The following is a 16,522-nucleotide window of genomic DNA, read 5'->3' on the forward strand; positions in this document are numbered from 1 at the left end:
TGCCCAAGATAGATTAGGAAGGCAAAATAAAAATTTATTATTTGGTCAGTTTAATAAAATTTCCAAATCATAACATATATTATGAAAAGAAGCAAGTTCAATCAAGATGTTGTAAAATTAGTTCTGATTTGTTTTAAGTTTTATTATTTATTTTGAGAGAGAGAGAGAGAGAGCAGGGGAGGGACAGAAAGAGAGGGAGGGAGAGAATCCCAAACAGACTCCGTGCGTCAGCAGAGAGCCCAGTGAGGGACTTGAACCCACGAACTGCAAGATATGACTTGAGCCAAAACCAAGAGTCAGACACTTAACCAACTGAGCCACCCAACACTTAACTAACTGTGCCACCCAGGCACCCCTGACTTCTGATTTTTTTAAAAAAGAGAATGTGAAAACACTGCAGGAAACAATGTGACAGTGAAGAGAGTTACAGAATTCATTCTTCTCAAATAAGCCCCCAGAAGTCCAGCAAAGTGGACTCAGGGTTCTCTGTTGACAAGATGGAAAAATATAGGACTAGCCCATCACTGGGGCTCTGGTTCAGCTCTCCTGGATTCCATGGCCTTTGGGGCCCCCACACCTCTGTCAATTCTCTTTATCCTTAGGACCACTGCCAGGAACCTCAACCTTACCAAGAGGGTACATCTGTTCCCTAAAGTTGGGTGATCGTATTTTGAATCCTGGGAATACTGACATTAGTATGGAGGCGATAAAGAAAATCAAATTCACAGTGTTAATGCTTGCCTGTTAAATTTAGGAATAATGTATGTGTGTGAATGAGCTTAAAAATTATAATATTTAAGATGCTTTCAACATAGAAGTCTTGTAATTCTAAGTTAAGATGTGTAACAGCATACTAACCAGTTCAGACACCATTGGGATACTGAGAACTCGATTTGCCATGTAAATTTATTTACATTTATTAAATTTATATAAGTCATTTTTTTGTTTGGCAGGGTTTTGCCTATTAAGGCTAGAAGTTTCCCCGGTAGTCATTTGAGATGCTTAAAAAAAATAAAATACAGTCAAGTGTTTTTATGTTTTAAATTTTAAAGGCATTTAATTAACTAAGTTTTAAATATTTTAAGGCAGTGCATTGACTAAGTTTATAAATGGCACTTTTTGCTTCAGGAGAATTCAGCCTACTCAACATATATCAGTCAAATATTAATGAATTAAGAATCACAAAAGTATTTTCTTATTTTATACAAAAGTCCTAATAGGATACAAAGATTGAACTTTACTAGGTTTTCAATTTCTAATTTAATATGCCAAGTATTAATTTAAAACCCACTTAAGTAAATCATCGTTGCTTTGTGCAAAGAATTCTCTAAAGGAACTAAGAATTCTTTAGTGACAGAAATAAAAAAAAAATTTTGATTAATAAAATTAGGTAAATTTCACCCAAATTCAGTGCCTGTGAGAAGCTCATTTCCAAACATCTGGAATAGCTGGGTTATAGCAGAGGCTCTGGAGTACTTCTGAGAAGTACCTAGTTTTGTTTTGAAAATTTCAATTCTGAAAGTTTTTTTGGGGGGAGGGTTATTGAAGTATAGTTGATACACAATGCTACATTAGTTTCAGATGTACAAAATAGTGATTCAATAACTTTATAAGTTACGCTCTGCTCACCACAAGCATAGCTACCACCTGTCACCATACAATGCTGTTCTAATATCATTGACTATATTCCCTATGCTGTACATTTCATACCCATGACTTATTCATTCCATAACTGGAAGGCTATACCTCGCACTCCCCTTCACACATGTTGCCCTTCACCCAATCCACCTCCCCATCCCCTCTGGCAACCAAGAGTTTGTTCTCTGTATTTATGGGTCTATTTCTGCTTTTTATTTGTTTATTCATTTGTTTTATTTTTTAGGTTCCTCATACAAGTGAAATTAAATGGCATTTATGTTCCTCTTTCTCAGGGTTTTCTTTAACAGATGTTGTTTCATAGCCAAAGAGTCCAGACATCCATAGGGGCATCCATAGGGAGGGGAGACACTGCCTGTTATTTGCTACAGGCATTCTGAAGGTAACTGCCACCACAAGAACGCAAGTAGACACTACTCCCAGAGGATTATGTCAAGGAGAAAAGCAGAATTACTCCACTGTTGCTGACCATGGGGTAGTAGTCATCAATAAAAAGATTTTTTTTTTCTAACTTAATATACCTTTGCCATTCTGTTAGTCAATGTTTCGAAAGAAATAAAAACCAAACAGACACCTGACATCTGTAACACTGATATCTGGCCTTCTGGTGTCATGGTGTTTACAACTTATTGGTAAGAAAAGCTTTGGATCTGAATTATCCTTGCACTAAAATTTTTCTAGTCTGAATACTTTAAGGACGTTTAAATATTTCTCTGAGGAGGAATCCCAGACTATCAAATCCCAGGAGGTACAGAGATACCATTTGATCTTGGCATCTATTTAATAGGATTTTCATGGATCAGGAAGGCAAAATAAAAAATGTATTTATTATTTGGCTAATGCAATAAAATGTCTCAACCCATAACAATTTTTGTTACTTCTCTTCGTTGTAGTTGATGGTTCTCCAGACAGCAGTTGAAGGAGAGATATCATGGTGTGTGGGACTTTAGTTTTGGCATTAGCGTCACCCTCCACTACAGAAGCAAAGACCGAGTCACAGAGAAAGAATAGATCTCTAGACACCGTGAAATTCTGACCATTTACTTTTGTCATTCATTCCATTTTCTGCCAACATTTTCAGAACATATCATCAGGCCTCTGAACATCTCTTTCTTCCCTACTTCTAGAAGTGGGCATCTAGGCCAAGAATCCCTTTCAGGAAACACCACAAGGCCACAGTAAACTGATTTCATCTTTGCCTTTAATACACTAATGGACAGGTTTCTTTTTACTTTCACTAATGAGATTTCTTGAAAGGATATGTAAGTGCTGCTAACTCTTGGTTCTGTGAAGGTGGAGACTGTGTTTGTCTTGTTCGTTATTGTATGGAGAGGCATAGAAAACCGATACTTGACAGTTATTGAAATACTTACTAAGTTTCCTGGTTGATCTGAAGTTCACTTAGTTATTCAGAGACAGCAAATCATACCCAACATTCAGGTGGCATTTAGTGTTGATTGAGGTCTTAGTATGTTTCGGCTGCTATACCAAGATACCCTAAACTGAGTAGCTTAGAAACAACACAAGCTTATTTCTCACAGTTCTGGAGGCTAGAAGTCCAAAATCAAGGCACCGGAAAATGTGGTGTCGGGTGAGAATCTGCTTCTTAAATGGCTGTCTTTTCACTGTAACCTCACATGGCTAAAGAGGGAAGGGAGCTCTCTGGGACCTCTTTTGTATGGACACAAATCTCATTTATGGAGACTCTCCCAACATGATCTAATCACCTCCCAACTGCCCCACTCCCTAATACCACATAACCTTGGGTCATGATTTCAACATATGAGCTTAGGAGAACACAAAGATTCAGACCATAGCAATAAATGTGTTTAAACTCAAAGCTACAACACAATGCAAATAAACCTCCCCACTTATTTTTCCTGGAGACCTAATGAGCCATCATGATTATGCATGTCCATGGTGCCTGATGACAAATGGTTGCTGTCTTTATATGATTTTGTGCACATTGCAACTCACATATTCCAACATGGTAAGCAAAGTGGAAAAGTTTCAAGAATGAGGACATGTAATAGATACTTCTAGAAGGTTGACGTGTGATTATCTAAAGTTGGCAATTGACAATAGGGGGAAAGCAAAGTGATGCAGATTTCAGTTCTGTTTTGAGATGTATTCTTTATATATGGTTTTTGTCCCCTTGTAAAAAGAAAATAAAAACAAAAAATAAAAGAGGAAGAGGAGGAAGAGTAGGAAGAAAGGAAAAGGAAATTCAAAAGATGAAAGGGAAGGAGAAGGAAGAAGAAAAGAAAAGGAAGAGGGATAGAAATATCTAATGTACAGAATTTAGTTAGTTTTATCTCAAAATCTTTATTAAAAAAAAACAAAAAAACTTTGTATGGATAATTAGAGCTGAGTCAAAATAACACCATGTCTTCAACCTGTCTTCCTTTAAAAAAAAAAAAAATGTTTATTTAGTTTGAGAGAGAGAGCGAGCATGCATGAGATCAGGGGAGGGGCAGAGAGAGGGAGAGAGAGAGTATCCCAAGCAGTCTCCACGCTGTCAACCCAGAGCCCAATGTTGGGCTGGATCCCGTGAACCTGAGCCAAAATCAAGAGTCAGATGCCCAACCAACTAAGCCATCCAGGCACCCCTTCAACCTGTCTCCCTAAGTAAGCTGGGGCAGTCAGGCCAGCAGTTATCAGTGTCCCATCCTACCTTTTCATCTCCTTTTTGCATAAGTCTAGAAGGAAATTAAGCCAATACAAATAACTCCCAACTCCTAGTGTAACAGGGAGTTACAGTTAGCCAGGGAAAAGCTAGCTCTGCTCTGATAACAAAGGTTGGGAGAGATGCAATAGAAAGTCTGAGCTTGAGAAACAAAGGGGTGGCCACACTTGGCATTAGCCCCATCTCATTATTTGGCCTAAGACCTCACCTTATTCCTTTAGCTCTCCCTGAGGTGGAAAATTGGCAACCCTCACATGCAAACCATGGTTAGAAGAAGCATTATCATCACCTCCTCCATAAGCCAATGGACTGGGAAATGAACCCAGTCCTAGAGAGCTGAGAACCAAGAAATGAGGCTCTAACAACAGGGACCATTTCTGTTTTTTGTTTTTTGCTTGTGTGTGTCTTTGTTTTTGTCCATTGATCCAATAAATGGCTCATTTTTGTTTTTTTGTTTTTCCCTAAGTGCCTGATGTTAAAGAAGGCTCCATTCAGGGCAACCATGACAGTGGGCTTGAGGACTGAACAAGCTGTAAATGATTGACACTGTCCAACAAACTACAATGCCATTTGATGGTAGGAGAAAACAGCCCTCTAGTAACTAAAGTATCGAGACAGTAAGAGTTAATGAGTAAACCAGAGGTGTAGCAGGACTGTGGCACTGCATTCACCACCTGCCCCACAACACCTGTGTCAATAACAAACCCAGGCCACACTTTTATTTTCCTGCTGCCCCCTCAGCCACTGGCCCACTGAAAATGTTTTGTCTCTTTGTACACGTGAAGAAATGAGGCAAAAAAGAAGGCAAATGGCTCTCCTGAAGTCACATGGTAAAGTAACACAGCCTTACCCAGAAACCAAATATTCTGTCTCCCAGATTCGTGTTACTGGAATTCTGGATGAGCCAATACCCCTTGTGTTATCACTGGCTTTAACATCAGACGGGTTCTGAACATTGTTATTATTTTTGCCATTTTGTATTATGTATTATTGTGTGCCACATCACACAAAACTTACCATCTTAACCGTTTTGGAGTGTAAAGTTCAGTGGCATTAAGTACATTCACACTGTTGTGCAACCATCACCACCATCCATGGAACCGGCTAAAAACCTCAGTGCTAGTGAAACAGTAACTTCCCATTCTCCTCTCGTTCTTGCTAGCCCAGGCAACCACTGCTGAGTGTTGTTTGGGGGGGGGGGGGGGTGTTGACCTTGAGCTTAGTCTACAACCAAAAGTTGTAATTAGATTCAGGAGGGAGGGGTGGGGGTAGACATAAATTCGAAACTGACTGCACATAGGAGACCTTGACTGTGCTCTGTGTGTGTGTATCTTTAAAAGATGCTCCACCCCCTCAGCCGGCCTCCTCGCAGTTGCCTCTGGGTTTTGCAGTTTCCAGATTTCCTCAGCCCCCCCAAGGAGCCAGCATGGACAATCTCCTTTCTAGTTTCAAAAGCAGGTTTGTTGTCCTGAAGGTCACATTCTGAGCTGAGGAGTGTAAAGGTAACCACTTGTTTTTTGTTTCAAAGATCTGCCCCAAAGATAGGCTGTTGCTCTTCTTCTGGAAAGCCTGATCGGTAGGATTCCTTCAGGGACTCAGCCCAAAGTGCTTCCTCTCTCATTCCCTCACCAACTTCAAAACTAAAGCTTGCCTAGAACCTCTGGACGAAAACCGGCTGGATTCCATCATTTCACACAAATGGCTAATCCTGGAGGTGGTGCTGTCTGCAATGGGAATCTGCACAATCACAGGAAACAGAGCGACAGCCTGCAAAGTGGAAACCACACGAAAAATGGAATAGTGAAAGAAGCCCAGGTAAGAGGCGATCCCTCCCCTTTTCCTCTGAAGGACTTGAACTTGCCCAGGCGGGGTGAAGCCCTCCTGACTCAATGGCCTTTTTACAAAGTGTTTTGACACTTCAGCTAACTTCAAATGCCTGGCTACGGGGAAAGTTTAGGTGGGGACGAAGGGGAGAAGGTCTTTCTGTAGGAGGGAGGACCCAAGAGCCGTAAACTCCCTAAAATACAAACACACCTCCTAGACTCCTGCTTTCCCGGGAGCACATCTTAGGGGGCAAAGTTCCCAGGGCTCAGACTCCTCAGCTGAGTTTCAGTCCACCCAACAGTCACAGTGTGCTACGTTCCTCTGGCTTCAGCAGGAAGAGAGGAGTGACAGTAAATGTGCTGAGGTGACGTGGTGTGGGTGGCATTTTCCCCCAGTACATGAGAAATGCCTCTCTGGCTGAAAGGCGAATTCTTTTTGGTGTTTAGTGGAGCATTGTCATGGCTTACAGCTTGGTTTGGGGCCAGAGTCCTTCTTTGAAAGAACATCACAGGCATTCCTTTCTGAGACACTTCAGAAAGTGTGGCTTATTGTTGCTCACTGCACACAGGAACCAAACAGGCATTTCATTGTTTTCCCATTTGATACTTTTTTTTTTTTTTTCTGTTTTTGGCTCTTGCTCTGACAGAATGTTTGATGGGGATGTTACTGAGGAGGAAGAGGAACTTAAGAAAATGTTGTCAGCACATTCAAAGAGGGAGCCTAGGTATATAAGGTACCTGTGAAAAGGCATCTTTCCTCCCTTCTGTGCTAAAGCAGCTAGGGGTGAGCTCACCTGCATCGGGAGCAAATTAGCATAGCCAAACAGGTGCCTTCACTCTTAGGAATGTGGAGCTGGGCGGGGAACCCCTGCTGTCCTGCATTACACATCCATCCCCTAGGAACCAGCATCCACCCAGGGAAAAGGTCAGATTGTTCTAAGATCACAGGACAGGAAAGGCAGGCTGGGGGCCAGTCCACCTCTCAGTGAATTAAATTCATGCTTCCAGTTGAAAGACATGGATGGGGAGGGGCACTCTGGAGCCTGGAGCATGTGTGAAAAGGCAGTGGTCCCAAAATGTGTCCCCCTCTTAACAATAGGCATTACCCTCGGCTTTGAAGTGTCCACCAAAAACCTCAGGTCTGGTCTCTCTCAGCTGAGTATCTGAAACCTACTGCAATGTGAAGAGAAAACATTCAACTCCTATCTTTCCCATGAGGACAGTCATGATAGTATCCACCATCTATTTGTCAGTAAGTGTTGATTCAGACTACTAACCACCCAAGACGCTCTACACTCCTGACATGCCGGGAACACTGGCCACAAACCTACTTACACTCTCAGCCAGTATGACCCTGAGGGCTCTCATTTGGCAGAAAGGCCTTCAAAGCCATTCTTCTCTTTACTTTCTCTTGGTTTTGTAACTACCCTTCTAGTGTCTGAGGTTAGAAACTTAACTCAATGGTTACATTCACTCTTAAGTTAGGAGGAAACTCAAGATCCCAAGGATTCATTATTAAGCCGTCCTGTAAGACTGAAAATATCCTCGGACATCAAGGCCTCTCTTAGGAAATATGAAGGCTGCTCTTGTCTCTGCTAACAGCTCATTCTGAAGAGCCATCCAGAACCTGTTGGTTCAGATATATTTAGGTGTTACTAAATTGAAATTGGCTTCCACTGAGAGTCTCAGTTATGACTTGAAGAATATTTTCCAGAAAGAATAAACCCTGCTGAGATTTTGGTGTAGTAAAGCAGACAAAGGCCTGTTTTCCCCTCGAGGGGGATGAAGTCATCTTTACTACATGATCTTTAGTCTCTAGTTTTAGTACATTTTGCTTTGGAAGGCTTTAACCAACTGGATCTTAGCCAAAAACCTTGCCAGTTGACAAGAGCAATTCATAAAGGCTTATAGATATCCTGGGCCAGTGGTTTTCCCAACATGTTCTGCCAAGCATAAGGTCCTAGGAAGCGGGATCCAAGATATTATCATCTTCCAAGATCCCCTCACCCCTTCTCTTCTTGCTTCTTTGCAATCATACAGCAATACCTCTGTTTCTTTTATGTATCGTGGGACTCTATAAGACTGAACAAAGGGTCCTTTGGCATAAAAAAGCATATTGAAATCACTGTGAGGCACTCTCTCAAGAACCCTCCTGCTCTTTGCTCCAGTGTAGCATGGCTTTGCCAGGCTCACAACGGAGTGCAGCTCACTACCGCAACCTCAAGACTAGCAAGGGAGCAGACACCTGTCTAGAAAACTTCTGGAGTTCCTTTCTGGAGGTTTTTTGGAGCTTGGCCCTATTTTGTGTTGTCTTCTCTTTAAGTCTTGTATGTCCTGAGGGTGCACTGATCCTTGGTTTTCATCCCTGATTAAGTCCATTTATTTGTTCACTTATAATATGTCATCCTACCCCTTACTTCTGACAGATGGATCCTCAGTCAGTCACAGAGGATTTGTTCTCCCTCCTCACGACTGTTTCCATCTAAATGACAGGAGGGCCCTTAATATCTTAATCCAAACTTGATTATTTCCTATCAGCTTACTTAATTCCCATGTAATCAATTGGGGATTACTCTTCACATAATTGCTCTTTCATTCTCAGTCATTTTTCTTTGTTTTGTTAAACAATCATTTTAAAAAAAAAAAAAAAAAAAAAAAAGCCTGGAGCTGGAGGGGTAGTCTTTGTGTCTTCATTGTTCTCAATACTGCATTGCCTCCGAGTTATCTTTTCATGGGATGGGTCTTCATTTTCCTCTGTTACACTGATCCAGTAGGATAAGGAAAAGTGTTGAACTTTTCCCTAATCATTCCTTTCCTGGAAAAAAAAAAAAAAAAAACCCTGAAATTAGTTATTCTAATTGAGTGAGTTCTTAACCTGGAATGCTGTACTTTACAAAGTGTACTATAGAAAGCCCTAAGAGGGGCGCCTGGGTGGCGCGGTCGGTTAAGCGTCCGACTTCAGCCAGGTCACGATCTCGCAGTCCGTGAGTTCGAGCCCCGCGTCAGGCTCTGGGCTGATGGCTCAGAGCCTGGAGCCTGCTTCCGATTCTGTGACTCCCTCTCTCTCTGCCCCTCCCCCCTTCATGCTCTGTCTCTCTCTGTCCCAAAAATAAATAAACGTTGAAAAAAAAAAAAATTAAAAAAAAAAAAAAAAAAGAAAGCCCTAAGAGGCAGCCACCCACTCCACTGTCTATTCATTCATGCACTGATATTTATTAAGAATCTGTTGTTCTTGTTCTTGGGACATATAAAGATATAAAAAGTTATATTTTAGATATTAGGAGGAAGCGTATATTAAAAATGAGCAAGGAATAACATTAAGTTAAATGATGGTACAGGACAGGAGCTGTCACAAAATAACTATGATTTGAGGACAAATGAGTGGTACAGATATTAAATGCCAGAAGTTCAGAGAGGAGGAAGAAAATAACATGTATCACTGGTGTGTTACATACCAGGACTCAGCTAAACACTGTATGTAGCGATCTCCCATACCCTCATTACAGCCTTATGAAGTGGGAGCATCATGCCCAGTTTACAGATGAGGAAACGTGAGAGATTAAAGAGCTTGTGCAGAATCACAAGCGGCACAGCCAGGATTTGAACCCAAATTCATGTTGCTCCAAAGCCAGTTCCCTTTCCACCACATTCTAGGAAACCCCAGGTTGGGATGGTCAGTGATGGCTTTGCAGAGCAGGGAGGACTCACAATGAATCTGGAGACATTTGAAATGGCAGAGCAAATGGGGGGTTTCTTCCTGGGGACGGGATGAGGAAAAGAAGGGGGAGGAGCTCCAGAGACGAATACAAGTATTGCTAGGTGAAGGGCATGGAAGCAGGGGTCATAAATCATTCCAGGAAGGAAGGGGGAAAGAACAAAGGCTATGAAGCATGACAGAGTGTGGAACATGTGAGAAACTCCTCTCAACTTGGCGAGGCTTCAGCATAAGAGGGAGAGGGAGTGCCATGCCCAGGCGGTACTCGGTAAACACTATGTGAAGGGAAAAGATGAAGTGGATTCGTGGAAATCCTGCCTAGGTCTAAAACCATTGAATCTGAGCCTTCTGTCCTCCCCACCTTTTCATATCCTCCTGCAGCCCACAATGTGTTGGTACATCTGCTTTTCTGTTACAGTAAACTTCTTCCGGAGAGTGAGAACCATGATGTACAGTTTAATTGCACAGAGTGATAACTGCCTGACAGGCCCTTGTAAATACTTGTGACTGTGGGCCCATCTAGGCTGCATATGGATTGAAACAGAGGTCAATAATCTCACCAATTATTAGAAGAATTCTAATACACATTTTGGAGGTCCCTTGCAATTGCTCTGAATTTTCATCCACTCTTGTCTTCCACAATCATTCTCTAGAACCTTTTGTTTTTTGGTACTCATTTCCTTTAAAAAATCTCCAGTGTGACAAGGTTTCTCTGTGATCTCCTTAAGAAGCCTCATTTTTTTCCTAGGCTCGCCATTGTAAAGCATTCCCATAGGTCAGGTGTCACAGCTATTAAGATGAAAATTGTCTCCATTTATAGTAGCTCACAAATGTGACAGACAAGTAAATAAGTAATTATGGTATTTAATGACAAGTTCTATAATAGATAGTGTAGTTTTCCATTGCTGTCTAACAATTACCCCAAAATTCAATCATTTTAAACAACTGATGTTGATTTCTGTGGGCTAGGAATTCAGGCAAGGCTTGGTAGGAATGGCTGTCTGGGCTCCATATGGTGTTTAATGAGCATTCAATATGGACCCACTGAGACCATGATACTGACTGTTGTCTGGGACATCTTGTGTCTCCTTCACAAGGATAATCTCTCCATGTGATCTCTCAGTACCTACAGAGTAGCTCAAGCTTCTTTACATGAAGGCTGGCTTCCAAGAGAATGAAAATGGAAACGGCAAGTCCTTGTAAGGCTTAGGCTCATTTTCGCCACATTCTGTTGTCAAAGTTAGTCACAAGGCCAGTCCAGATGAAAGGGGAAGGGAAATGGGGTCTGCTTCTTAATGGGGTGAGCTTGCAAAAGGTTGTGGATATTGGAGGAATTTTTGTGACCATCTTTGGAAACAGTGTGTCAGAGCAGAGGTATATGATCCATATTTGGGAGTACAGAGGAGGGGGCATCTGACCCAGGATAGGAAGTCAAAGAAGCCACTCTTGGACTGACTCCTAAAGGCAGAGTAGCCAGGAACACAGTCATGAAAAGGCATTCTAACAAAGGGAAATGGTCTTAAAAAGATACAAAACATCAAGACAAACATCAAGATGTGTTTGGTCTTGGGAGGCTGGGTTAATGGGACTAAGTTTAGGATGTTTAACAGAGATAAGCAGTAATAAGCCTGTAAAAGTAGGCAGAATAAGATCATAAAATATCTTTGTCTTAATTTACATGCTCTAAGAAACAGACCCAGGCATAAGGATTTGAGTGCAAGTAATTTATTTGAGAGGTGAACCCAGGAATTAGGGGAATGGTTAAGTGAGACACAGAAGACAAGGAAGAAAATACATTCATGAACAGGTTACCACTGTGGGCAACTAGGGCTCAGATTTAGGGGGACAACTCAGTGATGATGTAGAATATGCCGTGAAGCTGCCCCAACTAAGTCACAAGAAAAAGAGGTATATATCAGTGAAGTCCTGTCCATCATCAGTTGAGGGATGCTTGGAGGAACATTAACCACAGAGCACTTCTAGCCTGAGTATGTATGACCAGAGAAAGCCCTCAAACTGAGGTATAGGTGCTTGCAGGAAGAAATCATCAGAATGCAAGAGATAGAGCAACAAAAGTGTATAGCCATATATATTTGTAATGAGGCAGTTTTGAGAAGAAAATTGGCTTGATCAGATGTGTTTTTCTCAGGCTGTGTAGGTTTTGTATCTGGTGACTTCTAGGACAGGGCTTATGGATTATCTTCAGCCTAATCATAAAAGACTAGATTATGCTCTTAAGCAACATAAACAGAACCTCCTACTGTGGCTGGCAGTTGAGAAAACAAAAGATGTATGTCATGGCATGGTCATCAGCTCACAAGTATCAGCTCTAGCTTTGGAAACTCTAGGTTTGTCTAATTTTAGAATCCAAGTCCTTAGTCCACACTGCCTCTCTAACCACAAGACATTAATAGAAATGGGATTCATACCTCCTTCTACAGCAAAAAGGCTAATTTACCTCAGTCTTGACGGGCAAGATCAATGTGAGTTCAAGGTATTATGGATTGTTTTTGCTTGTTTGCTTTTATTGTTCTTAATGAATATTTGAGCTTATCACCAAATGGCACCAAACTCATATACCAGAGCTTTCAATATGCAACATAATCCACTCATGGATATACTACATCAATGACCCACCCCACCCCCATTCTTCACTTTAAACAACTCTGATTTTGAAGAAAATCAATCCATGTGACTCTGAGTAATATGGACTCAGACTGAACCCCAGATGGAGCCTTGGAATAATTTGATATTCAGAAGCTTTCTTCCAGGACACATGGCCACCTTGAATAGGCATTTCCTGCTAATAGTGACATATTGGACATGTGATGTGATAGATGGAGGATAGTTACAAATTCTTTGGGATATTTCTCATTGAGAGGTTTGAGTCTGGGCTACACCTAATGACTTACTTGGCCAATAGCATGAGACAGAGGGGATAATCTGGAACTTCTGAGACTAAGTTACAAGAAGCCTCTGGCTTGATCTCAGTCTTCTTGGAATACTTGCTCTTGGAACCCAGCCACCATGCTTCGAGGAAGCCCAAGCAGCCCCAAAGAGAAGCCCAAGTAGAGAGAAACTAAGTATCCTTGTTGTGCCCCTGGCTCAGATGTGGCACAGGCTTGTCTACTGTGTGAGTAACATATGTTGGAAGTGGGTCCTCTAGCCCTGGTGTCTATCTGCTCCTATTGATACCTCATGCAGTAGTGATGTGTTGAGCTGAGCCCTGCCCAAATTATAGATTCCTGAGCAAACATACAAGGTTTTAACTGTGGTTTGTTAAGCAGCAGTAGATAAATGAACACATGGATATTCTATTTCTTAAAATGCCCAGAAAAATCACTCTGCAATCTCACTTAGTAACCATTTGCAAAAGTACTGGCATATTGCCTTTTGAGGGAAGAGTTTGTCTGGGCCATCCATTGCATTTAATCTGTGGCAAAGATGACTTTCCCTAAACTGTACACTTTTGTTTGGCTTGTGTTTTGAAATAATGGCTCTATGCTTTAAGATCAGTGTCTCGCTGGCATAGCCAAATACCAAATACAATAAACTCAAATATCACCAATGCAAAAGCACAATCATTTGAATTCTGCCAAATCTGGAGTGTAATTATTTAACCTGAGGAGGCCTGTAATTTACTGCATTATCTACAAAGAAAGAGCTGACTCAGGGGAGCATGTGTGCTCAGGTGCAGATGTTTTTATTAATTAAAATGATACATGTTTTTAATTAAGCATATTTAATATCGGCCATATAAAATTAATTTTGTCTATTTGTTAAGGTGTCCTAGAAAAACTCTCCCTTTGGAAATACTACTAGCGATAGATTGATATTAACCTAATTACTTGCAAAGAATCAACTATATTTATTTTTAAATACACTTAATCTTTTCACTAAGTATTGTCACATTTGTCTCAGTAGGCCTGAACTAATGTAGTTTTTCTGGAATTCTAAAGTATACCAACCTATAAATTCACGTGAGAAGGAGCTGTTGCCACTAAATTAGAAACAAATTTGAAATTTAGATTAACCATTTAAAAAACACTATAAGCATAGCTCTGAGAAGTATTCAGAATTGTTCCCAATCTACATCACATAGCCAATCTGAATCCTGCTGCCTTAAGAGTTTCAAAAGAAGCTGCAAATCCAAATGGGGTGGGGAGAGGTGCCTGGCGGGGTGGGGGGGCTGGTGGGATCTGCTGATTTTTAAATATTGGCATCTAATCTAAAAATTCAAATAGCATGGATTTAAAGGAAACATTGCTACCAGTCACAAATCTATAACCTCGGAACTATAAGCAAATAGGACGATAAAAATAAGAGGTCATTAATTGAGTGATATTTTCTCATATATATTCAGGAAAATGGCTCAGGGAATTTGGCTTTTCTTAACTTAGACTATATATTTTTAAAAAGCAATAGAGGAATCTCACATCTTCATTTTCCTGAGTTGTTAACACTTGGTCCTGGGATGTGCAAGTTTGAGGAACAATTATGACCAACGACATATACTTGATTTTCCTGACCAAATATTATGTACCAAGGTGTCTGTCAAAATGTCAGAGAACTGACAATATTTTACTGGTCAAATCTCATTCCTCAGGCTTCATAGGAAGTGACCCACAAACCTTTTGTTAGACAATGCAATCATAAGGCCTGGTCACCATTAGTGTTCTCTAGATATGACATAACTGGGCCTTCAAAAGTTGCCCAAGAAAAGGATTGTGTGAAAATCATGATTATCCTCATAACTACAAGTTATACCTGATGGTCTTTCTCTGCCATGTGGGACTTAGCCTTTTGGAAGTCAAGGATCCTTTTGAGAAGCTGATAGATACTTCCTGTGGAGAAACAAACATGTCCATAGTCCTAAAGTTTTCCAGGTAGAGAATTCATGCCTTCCCTGACTTTCTCAAATCTCCAGGTTAAGAACCTCAACCTTTGGGAGAGTGCCTTTCTTAATTAGGCTATATCTGCCCTCACAACCCAACCAGAATAACCAGCAAATCAACCTCTCCAGGGAAGACAGGGTAATGAATTCACAAGTTGATTCACCAAAGAGAGAAAAACACATGTAATCCAAAGCCACTCAGGTGACAAGCCCCCACAGGTGTTATTTATTTACTTAGAAAATTTATATTAGAATTTTGCAAGTTACTCTACAGCGCATTCATAGTTTTTTACTAGAAAACCATTTTTATTTATTTATTTTTTTTTTAATTTTTTTTTTTCAACGTTTATTTATTTTTGGGACAGAGAGAGACAGAGCATGAACGGGGGAGGGGCAGAGAGAGAGGGAAATACAGAATCGGAAACAGGCTCCAGGCTCTGAGCCATCAGCCCAGAGCCTGACGCGGGGCTCGAACTCACGGACCGCGAGATCGTGACCTGGCTGAAGTCGGACGCTTAACCGACTGCGCCACCCAGGCGCCCCATAGAAAACCATTTTTAAATCCTCCCTAAAAACCTTGAGCAAAACTTAACTTGAAGTTAGAAAGATATTTCTTTTCTGGTGGCTTTTCACCAGGATTTCCCAGGAAACCACTTCAGGAGGAATGATAGCAGAAAGACCGAGAGCTTCAACATCAGATAGAATTGGGTTTGAGTCCCAGCTCTGACCTTTACTAGCTGTGCCACATTGGGCAGCTTCACATCCCTGATCCATACCCCACAAGGCAATGGTGAGGATTAAATGAGACAGCATATGTAAGTCTTCCCTTAACTATCAGATATACAATAGATACTCAATAAATGATAGCTATCATCTATTGAAGTTAGCCTGCAGCCATCTCTTTCTCCTCTACTGCTATTATAAGAATGTTCAATACAATGCCTGGCATATTATAGGTGCTCAATAAATGATAGTCTTAAACCCTCAAATTCCATCATCCAATGGTGGCTTCTCAGGACCCATTTTACTTGGCTTGTCAGTAGCATTTGACCCAAGTAATCAGCCCCTCCTCCTTAAAGCACATTCTTCTTGGCTTCTACAATACAATACTCCTATATCACTAATTATTCCTTTCCAGTTTCCATTCCTGGATTCTCTTTATCTCCTTGATCTTTAAACAATGGAGTGACCCAAGGCTCAGTTCTTCCACCCCTTCTCTTTTCTGACTACATTTCTTTCACAATGATCTGATCTTGTCTTATGATTGTGTACGTGTGTGTGTATCTATGTCATTTCCAACCACCAGCTTTCCACTTGGATCATCAAAAGGCATCTCCAACTTACCATGTCCAAAACTGAGTTCCTGAGACTTCCACCCTCCACCTTCAAACCTGTTCCCTTATAGTCTTTCCAATCCCAGTAAATGGTAACTCTGCCCTTCCAGTGGCTAAAACCCAAAACCCTAGCATCACTCATGACTTTTCTCTTTCACTTGCCATTCAATCAGTCAGCAAATACATGATCCAACTTCTACAATATATCCAGAATCTACTTCTCACCTCTCCACAGCAACTACCCTAGTTCAGCCACCATTATTTCTTACCCAGATTGTTGTAGGAGGCTCATCTCTTCTCTCTGTGCCCCAGTTATCTATTGTTGCATAATCATCCATCCCAACACATAGTGACATTAAACAATAGTCATTTTATTATACTCATGGATTCTACTGGTCAAGAATTCAGAAATTA

General features: G+C 41.0%; 1 protein-coding gene across 1 annotated transcript in view; it reads left to right on the plus strand.

The window, feature by feature from the left end:
• The first annotated feature begins 6,040 nt into the window (after positions 1–6,040).
• The window catches only part of SPTLC3 (serine palmitoyltransferase long chain base subunit 3), a 131,986-nt gene continuing 121,504 nt past the window's right edge, over positions 6,041–16,522 (plus strand). Inside the window, exon 1 of the mRNA XM_040447712.1 lies at positions 6,041–6,157. Within this exon, the coding sequence (XP_040303646.1) occupies positions 6,041–6,157 (117 nt within the window). The remainder of the gene's footprint in view (positions 6,158–16,522) is intronic.

Source organism: Herpailurus yagouaroundi, unplaced genomic scaffold, assembly GCF_014898765.1.
Source record: "Herpailurus yagouaroundi ecotype Mexico unplaced genomic scaffold, PumYag 196, whole genome shotgun sequence".
Classification (NCBI taxonomy): Eukaryota; Metazoa; Chordata; class Mammalia; order Carnivora; family Felidae; genus Herpailurus; species Herpailurus yagouaroundi.